Raw genomic sequence first — 21,651 nt, 5'->3', positions numbered from 1 at the left:
AACAACGGAAGAGAAAGAGAAGAGGTAAAACTAAGTTGCTTCTTTGACCAATGAGTGAAACCAAAGAACCTTGAAGAGGTTAAGCCATTTCGAGAAAAAGAATACAACGGAGATGAACGAAGTTGAAAACATTTCGTTAGAAAAGAGGAACAACGAACCTTGCGACAGCCTTGAGGTTGAAGGGAAGATATATATTGAAAACACTCCTGTTAAAGAAGGGGATCAAGGAAGACCAAATTCGGGCAGCACTCTGGTTGAAAAGAAAAAAATTGAATAAGAACATGGTAAGATGAGAAGATACTTGATGACATTACAAAACACTGCCTCCGGAACGAAGGGAAACAATATCTTGAGAGAGCACGGTTACAACAAATGCTAGAACGGAGTTGTTGAAAACCAACAACGAAAAGAATAAGTTTGATATGGTCTTATGGAATACATCTCGAATTATGAGGTGACGAACTGCCACTCACGGTAAAAGAATTGTATTGATATGAACAAGGAGACGAGAAAGTATATCGCACCGGAAAGGATAAATGAAGAAATTGGATCATTGATAAACACCATGAGAGCGACAATCCTTAAAGGAAAGCTTTAGGTGAAATATAACCCAAGATATCTCCAATGACGAGATTGATGGATTTAAAATATCCCAATCTTGACAACATGTGAATCATGAAAACATGAACTCAAATTATCAAGAATGACATAATACCACCTCCAATGATACGGAAGAAAGATTGAACTCCGGATTGCAAGATGAGAATGCTTGAGCTCCTTAGAAATGAATGTTGATGAACACTTCGAGAAGGAATTTAAAGCCTTGATGAACCACCATGTAGAATTGCTACTGCTGCTCATCGACGCTGAAACAGTGAAACTGCAACTGCTGCAAAGCTTTCAGATTGATGCCACCTTTTTTAGATTCGGGGTTGGTTGGTTAGCGTTTTGGATTGGGTGTCAATGCCATGCCGCCTTATGGATTGCCAAATTTCTAGCCGTGCTTGCTTCTCAGTTGCTGTCAGAATCAAATAACACCCCTGTTTTGCTGTCGACTGAATCTCCATGTGTTTGTGTCACAGGCTGCTACGACGCATCGACTGGCACTGGCGGAGAACGCGGTTAACAAGGAGGAAGCTTCTTTCATAGCACATGTTGCTGCTGCAGATACAAGTACAACCACTACAGGTGCAGGTATGTGTGGTTGCTTCTTTGCCCACCGCTTAAACTACAACTTGACAGGGTAAATCCACTTAATTTCCTGTTCCTGAATTGGAGTAATACTAGTAGTACTAGATCTTATCGTATTCTGTACTAGCACCCATTGTTGGTTGATTCTTGCCATTCCCAAGTTCCTTTCTATAAGCTGCTCTGCCTGGTGCATGCTTAACGCAGGTGGTGGTGTTCTTACAAGTCGACAAGATCGGCGCCCATCAGGATTTGCTGGCAAGCTTAGGAAGCAGCTTTCGCATACCTTCTTTGCTTGTGACATTGATGGTTCGAAAAAAGAGGTCAAGAATCCAACCAGCACAAGGTTCAAAGATGTCACGGGATCGATGGCGCGAAAGCCGGGGACATAGTACAGTATCTGCAAGACCCTGAGCGTTTGGCTTGTGACTTAGATGGTTCGAAAACAGAGGTCAAGAATCCAACCAGCACAAATGTCAAAGATGTCATGGGGATCGATGGCGCGAAAGCCGAGGACATAGTACAGCACCTGCAAGACCCTCAGCATTTGGCTTGTGATTTTGATGGCTCAAAAAAGGAGGTCAAGAATTCAACTAGGACAAAGTTCAGCGATGTCAAGGGGATTGATGGCGCCAAAGCCGAGCTCGAGGACATTGTACACTACCTACGAGACCCTGGGCGTTTCACACGCCTCGGTGGCAAGCTTCCGAGAGGCGTCCTGCTCCTCGGTGCGCCTGGCACTGGGAAGACAATGTTGGCAAGGGCGATGGCCGAGGAAGCCAGCGTGCCCTTCTTTGCGTGCAGCGGCAGCGAATTCAACGACGACTATGTGTTCGTTGGGGCAAAAAGAGTGAGGGCGCTCTTCGCCGCGGCGAAGAAGCGATCTCCTTGCATAGTGTTCATCGATGAGATCGACGCCATCGCTGGGAGTGGGATCAGGAACTCATATAGTTCAGAGTCGCAGATGCATACCCTGAACCAGCTGCTAGTTGAGCTAGATGGCTTCGAGCAAAATGACGGGGTCATCGTTGTCGCGGCGACCAACATCCCCGAGTCGTCACTGGATAAGGCACTTGTTAGGTCTGGGCGTTTCGACCGTCACGTTCAGATTCCTTATCCAAATGCTAAGGGCCGAAGGCAGATTCTTGAGGCCCATATGTCGAAGGTTTGTTTGTACTCCATCCAAAAATGTTAGGCAGTCTCTGATGGAATTTCTTTAACAACCTTTTCTCCATGACACTTTCGATGCAGGTCTTGAAAGCCAAGGATGTTGATCTTAAGACCATCGCCAATGGGACGTCTGGATTCACAGGTGTAGACCTCGCAAACCTGGTGAACGAAGCCACTCTCAAGGCTGCCAAGGACGGGGCAGAAGCTGTCACGACACAACACCTCGAGTATGCTGCCATGAAAAGGATCATCATGGGCAGCAAGAACAAAACGCTGGCGATGCCTGAGAGCTGCAGGAAGATGGTCGCGTACCATGAGGGAGGGCATGCTGTTGTTGCCATCCACACGGACAGCGCTGCTCCTCTCGACAAGGCTACCATTGTTCCCACGATGGATAATCTTGGCATGGTGACGCAGCTGCCAGAGGAGGACGATAAGTTTTTATTGTCAAGGGAGAAGTTACTGGCAGAACTGGATGTCCTCATGGGAGGCCGGGCTGCCGAGGAGGTTATCTTTGGCGAGAGCAAGGTGAGCTCCCTCGCCTTGTCTGACCTAAGAAAGGCGACTAAGCTGGCGACGAAGATGGTCGCCAGGTATGGTATGAGCAAGCGGGTCGGCCCTGTTTCGTATGACAATGACGACAATGACGACGGTTGGGATGCCAAGACCATGATCTGGCAATCGAAATACCTGGTTAATGAGGAGGTGACAGAATTGCTAGGCAAAGCTTACAATAACGCAAAGACGATCCTCATGGCACATAGTAGGGAGCTTCATGCGCTGGCCAACGCCCTCCTGAAGGACCAAACTCTCACTGGAGACCAGATCACGGCCCTCCTGAAGCACGAGACTCTCGCCGGAGGCCAGACCACGAAACAAGTATTGCCTGCCCGCCAAAATGAGTTTACTCGCTAAGCACAGCCGTACAATCACTTATTCTGGATACTTGATCTGGTCATAGAGATTTGTTTTTAAAGTGATCTCTTTATGGAATTTCATGGTTAGATATGACCTATGGTAGCATTACCTGAATGGTTCAGGCTAACACAATTTTCTGATATGGTTCAGGTTATACAAGTCATTTTAGTTCTATACATAGAGTGAACATGATGTGAGCATTATGTATGTGTATGGTGTGGATAGGGATCAGCTCAAGTTTATTGGTGGATCTTTGGCTTATTTAGGATATTTGCAACTGATATGCAAGCTCTTCTAATCTGATCCTCTAACCTTTATCTACGTGCAGCTGGTTACGACTTTGTTATGGGCGACAACAAATGTAACTTCTTTCTGAGAAACAACTGAAATCGTTCGAAGTCAGTTTTTGTGTATGCATATGTATATACGTGCTTAAGGCACGTGTATGCCTTTACTGCAGAATACACCCATGGCCAAGAATATACACCCAAAATACATACATGTAACTTCGGGCCTTACGTTCACCGTCAACAAATAAAAAACTTGGGGCCTTACATATAGTCAATTCCAATTCTTTTTTTATGGAAAGCCTGCACGGTGTCTTGAAGGGGGCACTACAACATCCTATTGACAAATTCCGAAATATCTCCGTGCACCACAATGTTCTAGATGGAATTGTAGTCGTGTCTTTTTTTTAGGGAATCATGACTTTCCATGCTGTGGGCGTCAACTATTGCCAATAGGGCCCACGAAAAAGTTCTTTGCAGGACCGCGTTGAATGGCACAACACGTTCGAACAGCACGGTCCGAACATATGCGGGCGGTTTGAGGATCGGCGTTGAAGATGCCCTTACACGGCTTGCTGGGACATGGGCTGATCTTGGCTCCGCTACCGGCGACAAGGTCACCCACTTTATCGCGAATAATAGAACCACAAGATCGTGTATCGTCTTCATCACAAAGCATGAGCGTTCGATTTAGCCATACTGGCTGGTGGCTTCATCCGGGTTTCTTTTTTGTTATCAGATCTGCTACAGTGCTTTCGGATGGTGAAGTAAATCCTACGTACTCCCTCCGTCCGGTAAGAGTGTACATTTGGCTTTAAAATTTGTCTATAAAAGAGTGTACTTCTATCTTCCCAATGCATTTTAAAGTAGAAAAAAATAATTCTCTCTCATCGCACGGTAATCAAGACAAATAAAAATCTACACATGGTCTTCTTAATTTCTACATGCACTTAGCTCATTTGGGGTTCGTTAATTAAAGAGAAGAGAGATGGTGACTTGCAATTTCCAATGCATTTTTTACTTGACTCCATAATTTGTTCTAAAATCTCTAGATGTACACTCTTCACCGGATGGAGGGAGTACATTAAGTGAAAGCGGTAAAGTTTAGGGAAAAATTGGCAACATCGCTTGGTATCTATGGTACAGGCGGGGAAAATTGACACAGGAAGAAGAAACTCATAGCGCATCTCAAGTTGGCATGGCAGTGAGAGGCTTTGCAGCAAATTACATTATCTGCTATACCCCGATCAGATGTTTGGTTGAAACCAAAATATGGTTATGTAAAATTAAGCGTGGGTGTGGGGTTTGAAAGTGACACACTCACAGCATCAGTTGGAGCAGTTATTTTAGGACCATAATGGGAAATTTATAGCGGCCGTTAATGTAAAGATATATCTATCCTTTGACAGACTCACAACAAAGGTAATTGCGGTAAGGTTTGGCTTGAACCTTGCTATAGAGTAAGATTGAAGTGAATTCAGATAACACGAAGGTTGTGAATGTGTTGATCGATGGCCATTCATCTTCAGTTGCTTCTTCCATCATAGATGACTGATTTTTCATGTCTTCAGATTTTTCTCATGTCACTTATGATCATTTAATAAGGAGTGTAATTGAGTAGCTCATGAACTATCGAAAAAGGCTTTTGCCTCGCTTTATAAATAAAGCAACAACCAGTACATATGAGCCATACAAACACACACCAACACCAACTCTTTTTGGGATACCAGATATACAAGAGAGAAGCTCAGATAACCGAACCGGGAACTAAAAACAGGGATAAAGCACCCTAAACAAAAGGAGCTTGCTTGATCCTAGCAATGAGTGTAGGTCTTCCCGGAGCCCCACGACACCACTCATCAAGCAGGCCATTGGCCACCGCACCCACGACACAATCCAATTGTTGGGCCAGCAGATATAGGATGATACCATCAATTTGACAGAGGAGGGGTCCAAAGAACGACACTTTCAAGAAAGAGAACGGCGTCTACGGACGTCGACATCATCTGCCTGAGCAAGGTCAAGCATGACATTTGCCAGCACTCCACCAGCCAAAGGATATAGCTCAGGCCGCTGCTCCTGGATAGCCGTTGCTCATGAATTAGCCAGATTAGCTAGATTTTCTCCTCCTAGTGTTTGGATGGATGATGCCCCTGATGAGGTCATCCCACTCCTTGTAAAACGTTTCTACATTAAGGCCCTGTTCAGTAGTCACCAACCCCCGGAATCTGCGAAGCGGGGAAACTGCAACTCCTTTCCCAGAGTTGTGGAGCGAAGCTATACCGAACAGCGCCTAACTTTTGATTGGACGGAGAAGTTTGTCAAATAAAAAAGTGAAAGTGGTAAATCTTGAGTCAGGGTCCCGATAGCCGCCCGCCCAGGCCTCTGCTCCCAACCCTCGCAGCCGGGATGGTGGGCGAGGATCTGAGGAGCGCCGCTGCTTCCGCTCGTGGCAGCCGGCCCGTGGGGAAGCCTCCCTGCCCGCGCAGGACGCCCAGATCCGGGAGCCGCCGACGTCCATCCGGGGAGGGGGCCGTCGCAGGTGAATCTTCTTGTCCCCCAGCTGACACGGTGCGCGTTTCCAATGGAAGCTCTCCAATGGCCGCAGCTGGAATGGCCTGCTAGCCATCACCTGAGTTGTCCATCACTGGAGTAGATTCGTTGGAAACCTCGTCCGGATAGGAATAGGATACTGCGATGGCGGCCGTGTTGTGATCGATTACAACAGACAAAGATTAGCAAGTCGTTGCCGGTTTGCCGCGCAGCGCAGGTCTGTTCCTACTAGAGTCGGATCGATCCATCTTCATATATATAGGTACTCCGATCATAACAACAGCAATCCATCGCCGAGCAACGAAACCAAATTTCAAGCGATTCTTCTTTTCTTATCTCCAGCACAGCAGCACGCCCTGTCCATCATGGCATGCCGGCTCGCCCTCTGCAGGGTATTTCCCTCTCTCTTTTCTGCAGTATATTCTATATAAAATTTCCTTGTGCTACTCTTTCATCATCATCATCATCATCATCATCGCTATATATTCTATATAAAATTCTATATAAAATTTCCTTGTGCTACTCTTTCCTTGTGCTATTCTTATCGACGCTGAAACCGCAGCACAGAACGTGCGCACCGGCTCTATGCGATTCAGAGTGTGCCACTTTTGGTTTGTTTTAGGGCTCCCCAATTAGGGGGTTGTCGAATACCATGCCTTGTCTTACTTTTTCTGCGTACGTGTTTGTGTCACAGGCTGCAACACATCTTGCAAAGCGTGGGCTGGCAACTGTGGTTTACGGCGAGGCAGCCGCGGCCGCAAAATCATCTAATGCCGCAGGTATGCATTGCATTGCTTGCTGCCCCTCCCTCCGCCGCATTCAGGATTTACTACAGCTTCCGTCGAACTACTTATGTGTCCTCAACTGCCAACAACTAGCTGGTACTAATCTCCGGTCAAATCGGAAAAAAACACTGACAAGATTAGCATCACCCCCGCGCAAGGATGGCGCGCACAGAGAAATATAAGATTTGATTTTTTCCGAATGTCCTGCTTTCGATTGTATAGGCATCATTACATTACTGAATTGTACGCCTTGTTGGCCGACTCTTTGCCATGGAGGAACTAATTAAGTTTGTTTCTCGAATCCGATGCCTAATAACGCAGGCCGCATTCTTAGAAATCTACAAAGGAGACACGGATCAAGCTTTCTTGGTCAGAGGGTACGGGGCCACTCTCACGCAGCAGGTACCTGCCGTTTCTTTTCTTTTCGTTAACTCTTACTCCCTCTGCAAACACCTTGTAAATAAAAGTTCACAAAGAGGGACTACTATTTTCCCATCCCATTGCCCAAACAACGCACAATTTGCTTTACAACTTGTTTTCTGCAGGAGGAACTGCTAGATCAGAACCAGTCGACACAACGCACAATTTTTTCCGCAACCTGTTTTCTCGAGGAGGAACTGTCAAGTCAGAACCGGTCGACATGTTCAAAGCGGCGAATGATCGAATGACAAGGGATTTTTGGATTTTCATGTTGTCCATGGGAGCTATCGCAGGTTACGGTGCGTATAACAATAAAAGATCGGATAAGCTAGGCACTGTAACCTCTGTCAAGGGATCGGATTGGGAGGATCCAGATGAAGAATATCGTAAATTTTATGGTGTGAAGAGAGCGTCGACTTATTCAACCACGGGGTACACTGATGTCAAGGAGGTCACCGGAAAAGGCCTTAACTTGGATGAAGTGAGCAAAGCGACCACAAATTCAAGCATGGATTCCAGTTATACTGACGCAAAAAAGATACATTTGATGCGACAGAAGACGTGTCCATGCAATCAACCACGAGATTCCGTGATGTCAAAGGAGTTGACGAAGCCAAAGCTGAGCTCGAGGATATTGTACACTACCTAAGAAATCCCGAGGTGAGAGATATCAACATCATCAATTAAAATAAACATGTATGCAGCCTGGTGTTTCAATTCAGCTCTCCTTTTTGTTTCCAGATTTTTATTGAATTGTTAACCTAGCATGCTTAACTGTTTTGCAGCATTTCACGCGCCTTGGGGGCAAGCTTCCAAAGGGTGTTTTGCTTGTTGGCCCACCGGGCACAGGGAAGACCATGTTGGCAAAGGCTGTGGCCGGGGAAGCTGGTGTCCCATTCTTTGCGTGCAGCGGCGGCGATTTCGAGGAGAAATATGTTGGTGTTGGTGCTAAGAGAGTGAGGGATCTCTTCGGTGCTGCAAAGAAGCGATCCCCTTGCATAATATTCATCGACGAGATTGATGCGGTTGCTGGAACCAGGAACTCATATGATTCAAAGTCGCATAGGCAGACCTTGAACCAGCTGCTTGTTGAGATGGATGGATTCAAGCAGAATGATGGGATCATCATTCTAGCGGCGACCAACTGCCCCGAGTCACTAGATAAAGCTGTTACTAGACCTGGGCGTTTTGACTGTCATGTTCAGGTTCCTAATCCAGATGTTGAGGGCCGGCGGCAGATCCTCGAGGGTTGTATGTCAAAGGTACATGCTTTGTCCAGAAAGATATGGTGTCCTCGTAGTCTTCAGTGCAAGACTTTGACCTTTCTCTATGATTCCTTTTTTTCAGGTCAAAGCCAAGGGTGTGGATCTGATAACCATTGCGAAGGGGACACCAGGATTCTCAGGTGCAGACCTTACAAACTTGGTGAATGTTGCTGCTCTGAAGGCTACCAAGGATTAGGCGGAAGTTGTTACGATGGATCACATGGAATACGCCAAGGACAAGATCATGATGGGCAGCGAGCGCAAATCGGCTGTGATACCTGAAAACTGCAGGAAGATGACTGCATACCACGCGGGAGGGAGGGCCCTTGTTGCTATCCACACGGATGGCGCTCGCCCTATCTACAAGGCTACCATTGTCCCGAGGGGGGCCGCTCTCGGGATGGTGACCCAGCTGCCAGAGGAAGAAGATGTGTATAAGTTCTCGAGGAAGAAGATGCTGGCGCAATTGGACATCGTCATGGGAGGCAAGGTAGCCGAGGAGCTTATATTTGGAGAGAGCGAGGTGAGCTCTGGTGCCTTGTCTGACCTAAGAGAGGCGACTCAGCTGGCGACAGACATGGTCACCAAGTATGGAATGAGCCAGCGGATCGGCCCTGTTTGCTACGGCAACAACAATGATGGAAAGCAGACGGCAACCTTGAGCTGGCAAGCGACAACCTTGGTTGATGAGGAGGTGAAAGAATTACTGGTCAAGGCCCGCAAGAATGCGAAAGAGATTATCACAGCTTACTGCAAGGAGCTTAATGTGCTAGCCGATGCCCTTCTCGAGCACGGAACTCTCACCGGAGACCAGATCAAGCAGTTGGTAGATGGTCTTGAAATTGGTAGTGCGGAGAACGAGGAAACACCTTCGTGATCCTAACTCTTACAGTGGAGATGTAGAATCAGGAAAAACCTTCTTCGTCCTTATTTTAATTATTAATTTGGATGCACACAAATGTAAAGAAGATGCACGCATGGTCTGGAGATCTCTGATTTTTTGTTTTTCAAGTCTGAAAGGTAATGCAGCATATTTTCTGGAATATTATGTTGTGAATCTGTAAAAACCCGTGCTTCTGAATCTCAAATTACATGAATGTAATGTGTCCCAAGATTGGTAAATTTCTTTCGAACTGTACCTCAAAAAACCTCAGATGAACCACTTAAAGAAGATTTGGGACTATGATCCACATTTTGAAAGAATTGGAACTCAGTTGCCGTTTGGACGAAAGAATTAGGTCCTCGCATGCATTAGAACGTCTGTAGACAAACTCGAGTTAAGCTTCCCTTTTTGAGTTTTGAGAAGTTAAGCCGCACCTAGCCTAACTCCTATATAGCTTAGTTGCTCAAGAATTTAGGAAGAACCGTCCGCCAGTTCTCAAATTTGAGCAGCCGAAAGGAGTTCTAAGCAAAAGATTTGTTTCGGTGGGTGGTGCTTCCATCTTGCTAGACGGCGTCCACCCCAGCATCGTCTCTACTGCTTTCCTTTCCCCTACCAGCCACCACGCACGCTCGCCAACACCCTGCCGACCTCTCAGGTCACCGTAGATTCGCTCGCCGGCCGATGTCACCACTCCTAGAATCATGTCATATCTCCCCCTTCCCCCGTCGCCGGGCTTTTGTGGACGAAAAATGGCATCGTTTGAGCTTGGTTTCATCCCAAAAAAGAACCTGCGGACGACTACAATGGCCTAGAGCACCGTGGAGGAGCTAAACTGTGTTGGAATCGCGTCCGCGATGGAGTACGGCCACGACGAGCTTGGTTGGTGACAGGCGAGCAAATCTTGGAGGAGAATCGAGCTCCTCGAAGCCTATAGGCCATCTCTCAGCCCCGCTGTCCCCGGCAGCTCCGACACCACCTCAACGCTGGTCGCGGCGGCTCTTGCCCTCCTCCGCGCGCAGAGTGCTTGGCAAATTGCCTAGGTGATTTCCCCCCTTTTCATTGTTTTTTTACAATTTCAACATGGAACACGAAGTGTCGATGAAGAGGTTAAAGGAGATGTTATTCGAAGATTCTTCAGTGGAGGAGGAGGAAGAAGACGGCGATGATCTTGAAATGGCCATTATCGTGATCGTTAACAAGAAGTTTCAACGGCCTAGACTAGGATCACAGTTCGAGCCGGTTCTATATGAATTGGGATAGAGAAGAAGGCCATGCCAAGCTTATGATGGATTACTTTGTATCCGGAGAAGTATTTTTTATGACAACTTCAGATGCATCGAAGTCTTTTCAACACCGTTGCAAAAGCTGTTGAGGAGCATGATCCTTGGTTTAAACTGAGGAGTGTATCGGTAGAAATAAGTGTCAGCCCATTGATAAAGTGTGTCCCGGCTATTTGAGTGCTTGCCCATGAGTGTTCAACTGACGCCACTAGTGACTATGTCTGCATTGGGGAAGATACAATCCTACAGGCCGTTTGAAGATACACACAAGCCATAATTGTGATATAAGGAGAGGAGTACTTGAGGGTACCCAATAATGAAGACACCGAGAGACTCTTGGGTTTCATTGAAGAACTGGGATGACCAGGGATGCTTGGATCAGTTGATTGCATGCAATGAACAGGAAAGAGTTCTCTTGAGGGATGGAAGGGTCGGTAAAAAGGGCATTCCAAAGAACTAGTCCTCATTCTTGAGGCGGATCTTTCACTACTAGGGAAAACCCTAGTAGTAGCGCTGGTTTTATAGCTAGTAGTAGCACTGGTACCAGCGCTACCACTAAGGCGCTACAGCTAACTAGTAGCAGTAGCGCTGGAAAGGGAGCGCTATTGCTATACCTAGTTACTGCTACTTGTAATATACCAAAGGAAAGCGCTACTGCTACTTGTAAGTAGCCCAAGTAGCAGTAGCGCTTGTTCTAAAAAGAGTTGTTGCTAACTTTTCCTGTATTTTTAAAAATACAGCTTATTTTCATTGTGTGGTTTTATATACAGTACTTTCATCATATGATTTTATGACCATGATTACTTATTATATATAACAGTGGGTGAAATGAGCGTGGAGTAGATTCAAGTGGAGGCAACATGTGATGAATGTCGAAAGTACTACTCTAATCCAAACTTGATCTAGTTTGGATTAGTAGTACTTTCGATGTGCACCACATGTTGGCTCCACTTGAATCTAATCCAGGTTCATTTCATCGACTGATATATATAATAACTCATCATGCTCATATAACAACTTAGCATCATGCAGCATCGATCATAATAATAAATAACTCATCATTGATATCATAATAACAAGTCATACTTATCATCATCGATCATACAACTTTTACTCGATACCACATCATCATCATAGTCATCTAACTAATCCTACTTCGTTGTTCTTAGCACATGATTATAAGTACTATTAACTAGGACCCACTACCTTCTCTTAGGTAAAATAATATAAAACAAGATTGGCCCTTACTCTCCATTATGGAGAATGGAGATTATCATGTCTCCAATGTTGCTTCCAAGTACCTCCTTACGACTGTCCATACATTTTTCCATTATGTGATTTTCATGTCTCCACTTCTTTTAGAAATTCGATATGGACATGTGAGATTCGCCTGGCCGTATGTTCAAAACATCAAGACGACCATTCTGATACATCAGATGAGGCACACAATCATTCGGGATTTTCTGTTGAAAAACATTGTAATAACTTCGTAGTTAGCAATGTAGTTAAGTTTTAAAAGAATTTATGCAAAAGATGCACGGATGTCGTAACAGTAAAAAAATCTTACCATGGCATCTCCATGGATGTTACCGTAGTTCAACACGTGCACTAGTGGCATGTATTGACCGTAATATGGAGGAGTTTTATAATAGATATTGTAATTCTCAAGATCAGTACAAAATGCGACCAGATGATTTTTCTCCTGATAAGTTAACTCAGAGCCATCGGTGTAGTAGATTCTGTCTACCATGTTCCGCACATTGTTTGAACAATGAAAATAAGTTGTCAACTATTTTGAAATCAACAATATAAATTAGTTAATAACTATGTTTGAGAAACTCACATAGTGGTAAAATTGGAAGCGTATCAACAAGGACCCAAATGTCCATATTGTCTTGGTCGATGTCAGGATCACCAAGATCCATGATGACAAGCATACCCTCATAAAAACCATACATCTTGCAAAGTGCTTCCCAATTTTTGCAACCAAAATGGGTTATGCTCTCAGAATTATACAGATTTACTTCAAAATCCATATCATGATGGGTCCTTAGGTGAATTTTCTTTGTTTCGAAATTTTCATGGTCTTCAAAATACATCCTCTCCAAGACATAGCGTCTTGCATGGCATGAGATAAGCTACTCGAATTGTAAAAGATGAAAATTACATGTTGAAATAGTTGAAGTCATGCTTAATTACGAAAAAACAATTTTCGTTGTTGCGTACCGTTTCAACATCGAAGGTCTTCTGGAGCTTAGTGTTGAAGCGCCGATCTTCGTCCAGGTGAGGCCTATCGCATAGACATCGGTCGTCTTTGCACCAGCTGCACTCCCCCAGGAGACTTTCGTCTTCCGATGACAACATTTCCTACGTTCATAATTCAAAGATTAAACTTATACAATTCAATATATGTACTATAAAAATTAAATTAGATTATTATTATTCATCATGGGTTGACTATCGGTCTGCCGAGTCTATATGGTGGAGACTCTCCCTTACTGATTCCTCTCTGACATTTGCGACCGTCGGTGATGGTCATTACTCCTCCTTCCCCTAGTGCATAACAAATGTCTAGCACAAGGAGAAGAAGGAGAAACGACCCCCACAACAACAATCGGGATTCTTCGTCCTCTCTCATATATGGTGGATACACTCCCTCATTGATTTTTGACCGTCGGTGATGGTCGTTATTCCTCCTTCCCCTAGTGCATAACAAAGGTCTAACACACGGAGAAGAAGGAAAAACGACCCCCACAACAACAATCGGGCTTCTTCGTCCTCTCTCATATATGGTGGATACACTCCCTCACTGATTTTTCGACCTTCGATGATGGAGCCTCGACAGACATAAAGTCAACCCAAAATGTCGTTTAATTATTTTTCAAGAAAATCCAGGCCACTCGATATTTCCTACATATTCTAGCACAAGTCATGCCAGAATTCACGGAAAAAATCGGCATGACCTTTGCTAAAAAAGGACATATCGAGCGCCTGAAATTTGCCGAAACAAAAATTAATCAACACTCCGGCAAAACATAGGCCACTATAGGAGGTGTAACCTGCAAACATGGCTGGCCACTTGGGCAAGCACATATCCTATTTGAGCAACACAAGATATACATGTTTACATCTACATCATATGAGCATTCAAACTTGATGGAGTAGTTTTCCAATTTGAGCATTCAATAAGCAAAACCAAATCGTAAAATAAATTAGTATTCAAATTAGCATTCATTCAATAAGCAAAACTAAACCATCTCTTTCGTCCGTACATCGTCGAATATGATCACTAATAGATCTCGAATATTATCATACATATAACATCACTAATACAGCTAAAACCGTAGCGAACGACGGGTATTGGCACGGGCGATGGACACCCAAAGAGAAGGAACCATCACAGGATCATAGCTCCAGTGAGATCCCTGAAGAACCTCCCAGGTATTGGAGAACTTGCCCTCCAACGCAACCATGTAGCGACGGATGTGCTCGTCCTCCTCGCTGACACGGTGATGTACCACCTCCGCGGGGTCCTCAAGCCTCCGCACCATCACTGGACCACCTGACCGCCACCAAAGAAGGTTCAGGTCAACAACGGGCTGACTCCTTACGCCCCCCGAAAGGTAGCACCTCCCAGTACCAGCCCGGCGAAGCCCAGTCCCGGACATGGCTCCTCACCAAGCCCAGGCCTCCTCTGCCGAGTCGACGACGAGGATGCGGGATAGGCATCATCGACGTCGATGCAGGAATAATTGGTTTAACTAAAAAAATAAACTAGTTCTATTAATTTTCTTACTAAAAATAAACTAGTTCTATAGTAAAATTTTAATTAGATCATCAAATCTCTTCTTACTAAAAATAAACTAGTTTTATTAATTCAACTAGTTCGACTAAGCACTTACTATAAATAAAATAAACTAGTAGTTACTAAAAATAAACTAGTTTAACTAGTTCTATTAATTTTCTAACTAATTCTATTAAACACTTACTAAAAAACAGTAAAAAAAACTATATTGAATTTTTTCTATAAGCTAAACACCACTGTCCTAAATTAGCATCTACTTAATTAGTTACCTAACCTACTTCCCTAACTAAAAAACATCTAAATTAATTAACTAAATTCACCTAAGTTAATTAACTAAATTCATCTAAGTTACCTAACCTAATGAACTAAATGGAGGGAAGAGGAGTACCTCATGGTAGTGGAGGAGGCCGGTGGGGGAGGAGGCCGGCGCGGGGAGGAGGCCGGTAGGGGAGCAGAGCCGGCGTGGGCGAGGGTGGCCGGCGGGGTAGCAGAGCCGGCGCGGGCGAGGGCGGCCAGCGGGAGAGCTCCGACGCGGGGGACGGCGGTGGCGACGACGACAAAGAGAGGCGAGTGAGTGTGTGAGGGCGGGGGAGTGAGAGAGAGGTCGAGCGCGGGCCGTTGGACTAGATAAAGAGCCCGCAGTAGTAGCGCTTATATGTAGAAAGCGCTACTGCTACGTCCGGTAGCAGTAGCGCTTCATACATAAAAGCGCTACTACTATGCCTGGCCTGCCGGCAACGACCTGGCAATTGTAGTAGTAGCGTTTTTTACTAAAATAGCGCTACTGGTAAGTGCATAGTAGTAGCGCATAAGTAGTAGCAACGCTTTGTTATAAAAAGCGCTACTACTATGCTACTGTCTATAAGCATTTTTCTAGTAGTATTTGGATCTGGCATTCATTCTTTGGATTGTCTAGCCATCATGATGATTCGAATGTGCTTTCGAGATCATCACTGTTCGAAAGGCTTGCTGTTGGAGATGCTCCACCATGCAACTATGTTGTCGATGATCGCCAGTATACGATGAGCTACTATCTTGCAGATGACATCTATCCTCCATGGGCCACGTTTGTGACGACAATCTAGCACCCTCAAGGCACAAGAGAGTTTTCGGTGTGCTTCAAAAAAGGATATTGAGAGAGTGTTTGGTGTGCTTCAAAAGTGCTTTGGCATTATTCGTGGTCCTGCAGAGTATATTGAAAATTATGGGTCCTATAACGTTGCACAACATGATCATAGAGAATGAAAGTCATGCCAGAGAACTTTCTATACATCTCCAGTGAGAATCATGTCAAGCCGGAACACAATGCAAACAGGATACAAAGATTCCTCGCATGCATCAAGCCACCGAGAACCGAAAAGTTCATGCAGAGCTCCGAGATGATCTTGTTAAGCACTTGTGGGCGCTTGATTGTTGTGCTTCTATCATGCTCTCTTTTTTGGATTATTACTTCACTGGACCTTTCGTGTGTTAGGACTTGAAATAATTAAATTTGTAATGATTGTGAATTCTGTGAACCTTAATTATCAAGTTTGGATTTATTATGTGTGTGCAAACATGTACTGGTTGGAATGAAATTTGCAAAGCAAAAGTTAGAAGAGTTGGCAAATAAATTTTGAGGGAGTGAAGTTTTAGACTTTTTTTAACTCCTCAATCAAATTGGAGGAGTTGACGCCGGGGTTCCGTGCAAAACAGATCCGATAGCATTCCTCTTGAGGTTGAGTCGCGGTGCCAAAATCTTGAGTCACGATCCCGGCGGCGACAACCCTCGCGGGCGGGCGGGATGGTGGACGAGCTCGGCGAGCACCGGCGGAGTGCTGCTGCCGCTGGTGACGGCCGTGCTCTCCCCGGCTCAGCCCAGATCCGGCCAGGGAGGGGCAGCGGCCTCGTCGCAGGTGAATCTTCGTCTCCAAATAGGGCATAATTTTCGAGGGGAAGCGGCCTCGTCGCCGCTGAATGGTTCGTTCCTTCGTTGGCGGCCCGGGGACTGCCCGTTTCTTCCTTGGTTGCCAGATTATATATAAGTAGCAGAGATAGAAGCAAGCACGTTTCATCGATGGGTGCGGTTAAATACTAGTCCTACTGCGCAGTCCATCTCATCGAGGAATCTACTACGTCTACGTAGGTATTAACAACAAATTCTACTCCACGAGGCAAAGAAAAGCAAATCCCAAACAAATTCCGAGCTATTCCCTTCCTTCTTTCTTTCTCTCGACCCACCGGGCTGAATAAATCTCCAACAGCAGCACGTCCTGCTCCTGTCCGTCATGGCATGCCGGCTCGCCCTATCCAGGGCACGTATTTCTTTCCTTTCCTTCACTTTCTTTTCATTGTGTTACTTCTACAATCATCATGAATGATCTCGCCCAATCTTGGGGCTTCAAGCCCAAAGGAACACCAGGTGTTCCCCCATGTGCTCAATGCTAGCTAGCTAGCTAGCTAGCTCATCGATTTTCCTCAAAAAACAAAAGGCTAGCTCTCATCGATGCTGAAACCGCGACACTGCCGCATCTCTGCGTTTCAGAGTGGTGCCCTTTGGATCTAGGGCTTGCCAGTTTAGGGGAATAATAATTGTTGAATACCACCACATGTTCAGGTCATCTTAATTTCTCTGCGTGCTTGTGTCACAGGCTGGGACGCATCTTGCAAGGCGTGGATTGGCAAACGTGATTCGCGGCGAGGTAGCGGCGGCCGCAAAATCAACCGCTGCCGCTGGTATGCGTTCATCATTGCTTTAATCCATCTACTTATGTGCCAACTGCCGACAACAGCAGCTACTACTTTTGGATGAAATTGGCCCCTGCCCAAGGATGACACACACGCAGAGAAAAACAAGACTTAATTATGCTGCCCAATATCCTGCTTTTCATCATATAGATATCACATTATATTCTGCGATCGACTTTGATTTGTTGGTTTGAAAAGATGACTAATTAGTTTTCTTTTTAACTCTGATGATGCTTAATAATGCAGGCGGTGTGCTTAGAAACCTACGGAGAAGATACACGTCAAATTATTTTGAACAGAGGGCACGGGCCCGATTTGAAGCCGATTCTCTTCTTAAAGAGATTAATGACCAAGAAGCTATACGAGAGTTTGAAATGCAGAATCCCTTGCACTCCTCAGCTCTCTCCAAGTACATAAACGCCCGCATCAGTGCTGAGTTGAAAATTCGAGGTACCCACTGTTTCTTTTCACGCATTTCTTTCGCTAACTGTATGTTATTCTTTTCCCATGCAAAAACAAGCGCACAATTTATTTTACAACTTGTTTTCTGCGGAAGAAATTGCTAAGTCAGAACCGGCACGCAGTTTCTTTGGCAACTTGTTTACTCCAGGAGGAACTGCTAAGTCAGAACCGGCGCGCAATTTTTTTGGCAACTTGTTTTCTCTAGGAGGAACTGCTAAGTCAGAACCAGCGCGCAATTTTTTTGGCAACTTGTTTTCTCCAGGAGGAACTGCTAAGTCAGAATCGGTCCACCCGTCCAAACCATTGGACATAGCTTTTTGGACTGTGATGGGGACCACTGCAGCCTATCTTGGTCTTGTGCTCTATGCTATGCTTAACAGATCGGATGAGCTAGGCACAGATGAAGAATATCGTAATTTTTCTATCAAAGTGTTGGATGATTCGAACAAGGGGGTCACTGGAAAAGGCCGTACCTTGGATGAAGTGAACAAAGTGTTGGATGATTCGAGTAAGGGGGTCACTGGAAAAAGGCGTACCTTGGATGAAGTGAACAAAGTGTTGGATGATATAATCAAAGCCGTGGAAGATTTGAAGAAGGCGGCCACAAATTCAAGTGCAAAGCCCAGTGATGTCAGTGGAAAAGGCGGTAACTTTGATGATGTGAACAAAGGGACCACAGATTCAAGCAGGAAGTCCGGTTACATTGACGCCAAAAAAGGTAGCGTGTCGATGAAATCAACCACGGGATTCCGTGGTGTCAAGGGAGTTGACGAAGCAAAAGCTGAGCTCGAGGACTTAGTTCACTACCTAAGGAATCCCAAGGTGAGAGACATCACCATCACTAATTAAGAAACTTTGTATGCAGCCTGGTGCAATTCAGTTCTCCTTTTTGTTTCTGTAGACTAGATGTTGATCGAATTGTTTACCTAGCATGCTTAATTTGCAGCATTTCACGAGCCTTGGTGGCAAGCTTCCAAAGGGTGTTCTGCTCGCTGGCCCACCAGGCACAGGGAAGACCATGTTGGCGAGAGCTGTAGCCGAGGAAGCTGGCGTCCCATTCTTTGCACGCAGCGGCAGCGAGTTCGAGGAGATGTGGGTGGGTGTTGGGCCTAAAAGAGTGAGGGAGCTCTTCAGTGAAGCAAAGAAGCAATCCCCTTGCATCATATTCATCGATGAAATCGACACCATCGCTGGGCAAAGGCAAGTAAATGACATAAATGGGGCGAGGGAAACTCTGAACCAGCTGCTCGTTGAGATGGATGGCTTCAAGCAGAATGATGGTATCATTGTTCTCGCAGCGACCAACTTCCCACAGTCGCTAGATAAAGCCGTTATTAGACCCGGGCGTTTTGACCGTCATGTTCAGGTTCCTAATCCAGATGTTGAGGGCCGGCGGCAGATCCTAGAGGCTTGTATGTCAAAGGTACATACTCTGTCCAGAAGGACAAGGTGTCTTCGTAATCTTCAACTCAAGACTTTGATCTTTCACTACAAATCTTCTTATTTTTTCAGGTCAAAGCCAAGGGTGTGGATCTGATGACCATTGCAAGGGGGACACCGGGATTCTCAGGTGCAGCCCTTACAAACTTGGTGAACGAGGCTGCTCTGAAGGCTGCCAAGGATGGGTCGGAAGCTGTTACGATGGGTCACATTGAATATTCCAAGGACAAGATCATGATGGGCAGCGAGCGCAAATCGGCGGTGATACCTGATAACTGCAGGAACATGACTGCGTACCACACGGGAGGAAGGGCCCTTGTTGCTATCCACACGGATGGCGCTCACCTTATCTACAAGGCTACCATTATCCCGAGGGGAAACTCTCTTGGCATGGTGATCCAGATGCCCGAGGAAGAAGATGCCTATAAATTCTCAAGGAAGAAGATGCTAGCGAAATTGGACGTCCTCATGGGCGGCAAGGTGGCCGAGGAGGTTATATTTGGAGAGAGCGAGGTGAGCTCTAACGCCTTGTCTGGTCTAAGAGAGGCGACTCAGCTGGCGACAGACATGGTCACCAAGTATGGAATGAGCCAGCGGATCGGCCCTGTTTGCTATGGCAACAATGATGGGAAGCAGACGGCGACCTTGAGTTGGCAAGCGACAGCCCTGGTCGATGAGGAGGTGAAAGAATTACTGGTCAAGGCTCGCAAGAACGCGGAAAATATTATCACGGCGCACCGCAACGAGCTTAATGTGCTAGCCGACGCCCTTCTCGAGCATGGAACTCTCACCGGAGACCAGATCAAGCAGTTGGTAAATGGTCCTAAAATTAGTAATGTGCAGAATCAGGAAACACCATCTTCATCCTAACCCAAGCAGTGGAGATGTACAATGGTTTGGTCGGTCTATGAACTTATTGTTTTTTCTTTACTTGCACGCACACAAATGTAAAGGAGATGCACACGGTCTGAATTTCTCTGGTTTTTGTTTCTCTCTTATGAAAGGAATACAGCGTGTGTTTTGGAATACTATGTTGTGAATCTGTAAACACTCGTTGCTTTTCCCCAGATTTGCTAAATTTCTTTTGACCTGTGACCCCACTGGAATCCTTATTTATATTTACTATAAAAGAGTTCATGTACAAGAGGACTATGCATTGTACAGCTTAGATTATAAGAAACTAGGCAAAAGGGATGTGCTACAGAGTGGTGAACGAATTATAGGAAGCTAGTAAGTAGCATATTGTTTTATTCTACAAGCTACAATTTGTAGTTGATGTTTGTGTATATATATTTACTGCCACTTGTGAAAACAATATGCGTTACCCCCTCTGTAAATCTTGTTATTTTCCTGTTTGGGCAAATAAGATATCAATACCTACTAGCAAATAATCCCCAAAAAACACTCTACATAGACCAGCATAAGAGGCTAGGTGTGATGGATCTTTTCATGCCTTAGATCAGCATTATAACAGACAAGGGTTCCTGTGAGGGAGCACAAGAACACATCAAAAACAATCTGTGGCATGGAATTCATGAAGAGCTTGCAACTTACAAAATCTGGAAACTGGCTAAGCCAAGTTTCACATGTGCCAGCTTCCAATTTAGTGCCATGCGCTGCTAAACAGTGTATTACAAGACCGGGGACATGACAGAATTGATATACATCACTGAAGCCAACAACGCAACTGGAACTCAATGTCTTTAAAAATAGCTTGCAGAGTCAACATATCATATTCTTCAGTCAGTGGATACGACATTCTTCAGTTGCAGAGTCAGTTTCCACCATCACTCATTACAGCCCATTTGGATGGTTGTGCTTATGGCATAAGAGAACCCCAAATCCTCGAACGAAGCGCATCCTAGACTTGCTCCGATTACCTGCACCACCAGCCATCGCCATACCACAATCATCTCTGATGGCAAAGCTCCAACCTCCAGAATTTTTCTTTCTTTCAGGAAAGCGTTGTACGTGTTGATTTTCAAAATTTCTGGCGGAGGCCTAGACCATCTTTCCTTTTGCTGCTGCTTTTGCCTTCACCCTATTTGCTGAACCTTAAAGAGATGCATAAAAAGGATAATCAATAGTATATAGCATATTTCATCAGTAGATCTAATATTATCTCCTAAATTTGCTCTGTTCCTTTCATGCCACCAACGCCAAAGGAAAAGCCAAGATTTAAGCTTTCCTTCCTTGTTGAGGCTCAGGATTTTCCCCATACAACTCAGAACATCTACACATTTTTTGAGCAACAAACTAGGCTTTATTCATAAGTTGGTATTGCTACCGGTATTACAGTAGTATCATGTGGTTGCCCCAACCAAATATGGCGGCCATGATCTAATTTTACAGCATGCCTAGCTAGTTTATGAGGCTCGAAATTCGAGACTCTAGATTCAAACTTAATACAGCAAGAAGTAAAAGAAGAATGCCATGAAATAATCTCTTTTACAACTGCACCATAGTTT

The 21,651-nt window shown here is 45.1% G+C and overlaps 1 protein-coding gene, 1 non-coding gene and 1 pseudogene across 2 annotated transcripts; all 3 read left to right on the top strand.

Moving 5' to 3' along the window:
- The first annotated feature begins 826 nt into the window (after positions 1-826).
- LOC123084123 (uncharacterized) lies at positions 827-9,545 on the top strand (annotated as a pseudogene).
- Positions 6,990-7,096, top strand: LOC123088858 (U6 spliceosomal RNA). The gene has a single exon (XR_006442133.1). It is a non-coding gene; the product is annotated as a U6 spliceosomal RNA (small nuclear RNA).
- Positions 9,546-16,239: 6,694 nt separating the features above from the next.
- Positions 16,240-20,142, top strand: LOC123087714 (ATP-dependent zinc metalloprotease FTSH 5, mitochondrial-like). The gene is made up of 6 exons (XM_044509810.1): positions 16,240-16,449; positions 17,185-17,269; positions 17,528-17,731; positions 17,838-18,565; positions 18,690-19,166; positions 19,256-20,142. The coding sequence occupies exons 3-6, from the start codon at positions 17,656-17,658 to the stop codon at positions 20,051-20,053; spliced, it is 2,079 nt and encodes a 692-aa protein (XP_044365745.1). The 5' UTR covers positions 16,240-16,449; positions 17,185-17,269; positions 17,528-17,655; the 3' UTR covers positions 20,054-20,142.
- Positions 20,143-21,651: the final 1,509 nt, after the last annotated feature.

Source organism: Triticum aestivum, chromosome 4A (genome assembly GCF_018294505.1).
Source record: "Triticum aestivum cultivar Chinese Spring chromosome 4A, IWGSC CS RefSeq v2.1, whole genome shotgun sequence".
NCBI classification, from domain to species: domain Eukaryota; kingdom Viridiplantae; phylum Streptophyta; class Magnoliopsida; order Poales; family Poaceae; genus Triticum; species Triticum aestivum.
This window is presented reverse-complemented; position numbering and strand designations above follow the sequence as displayed.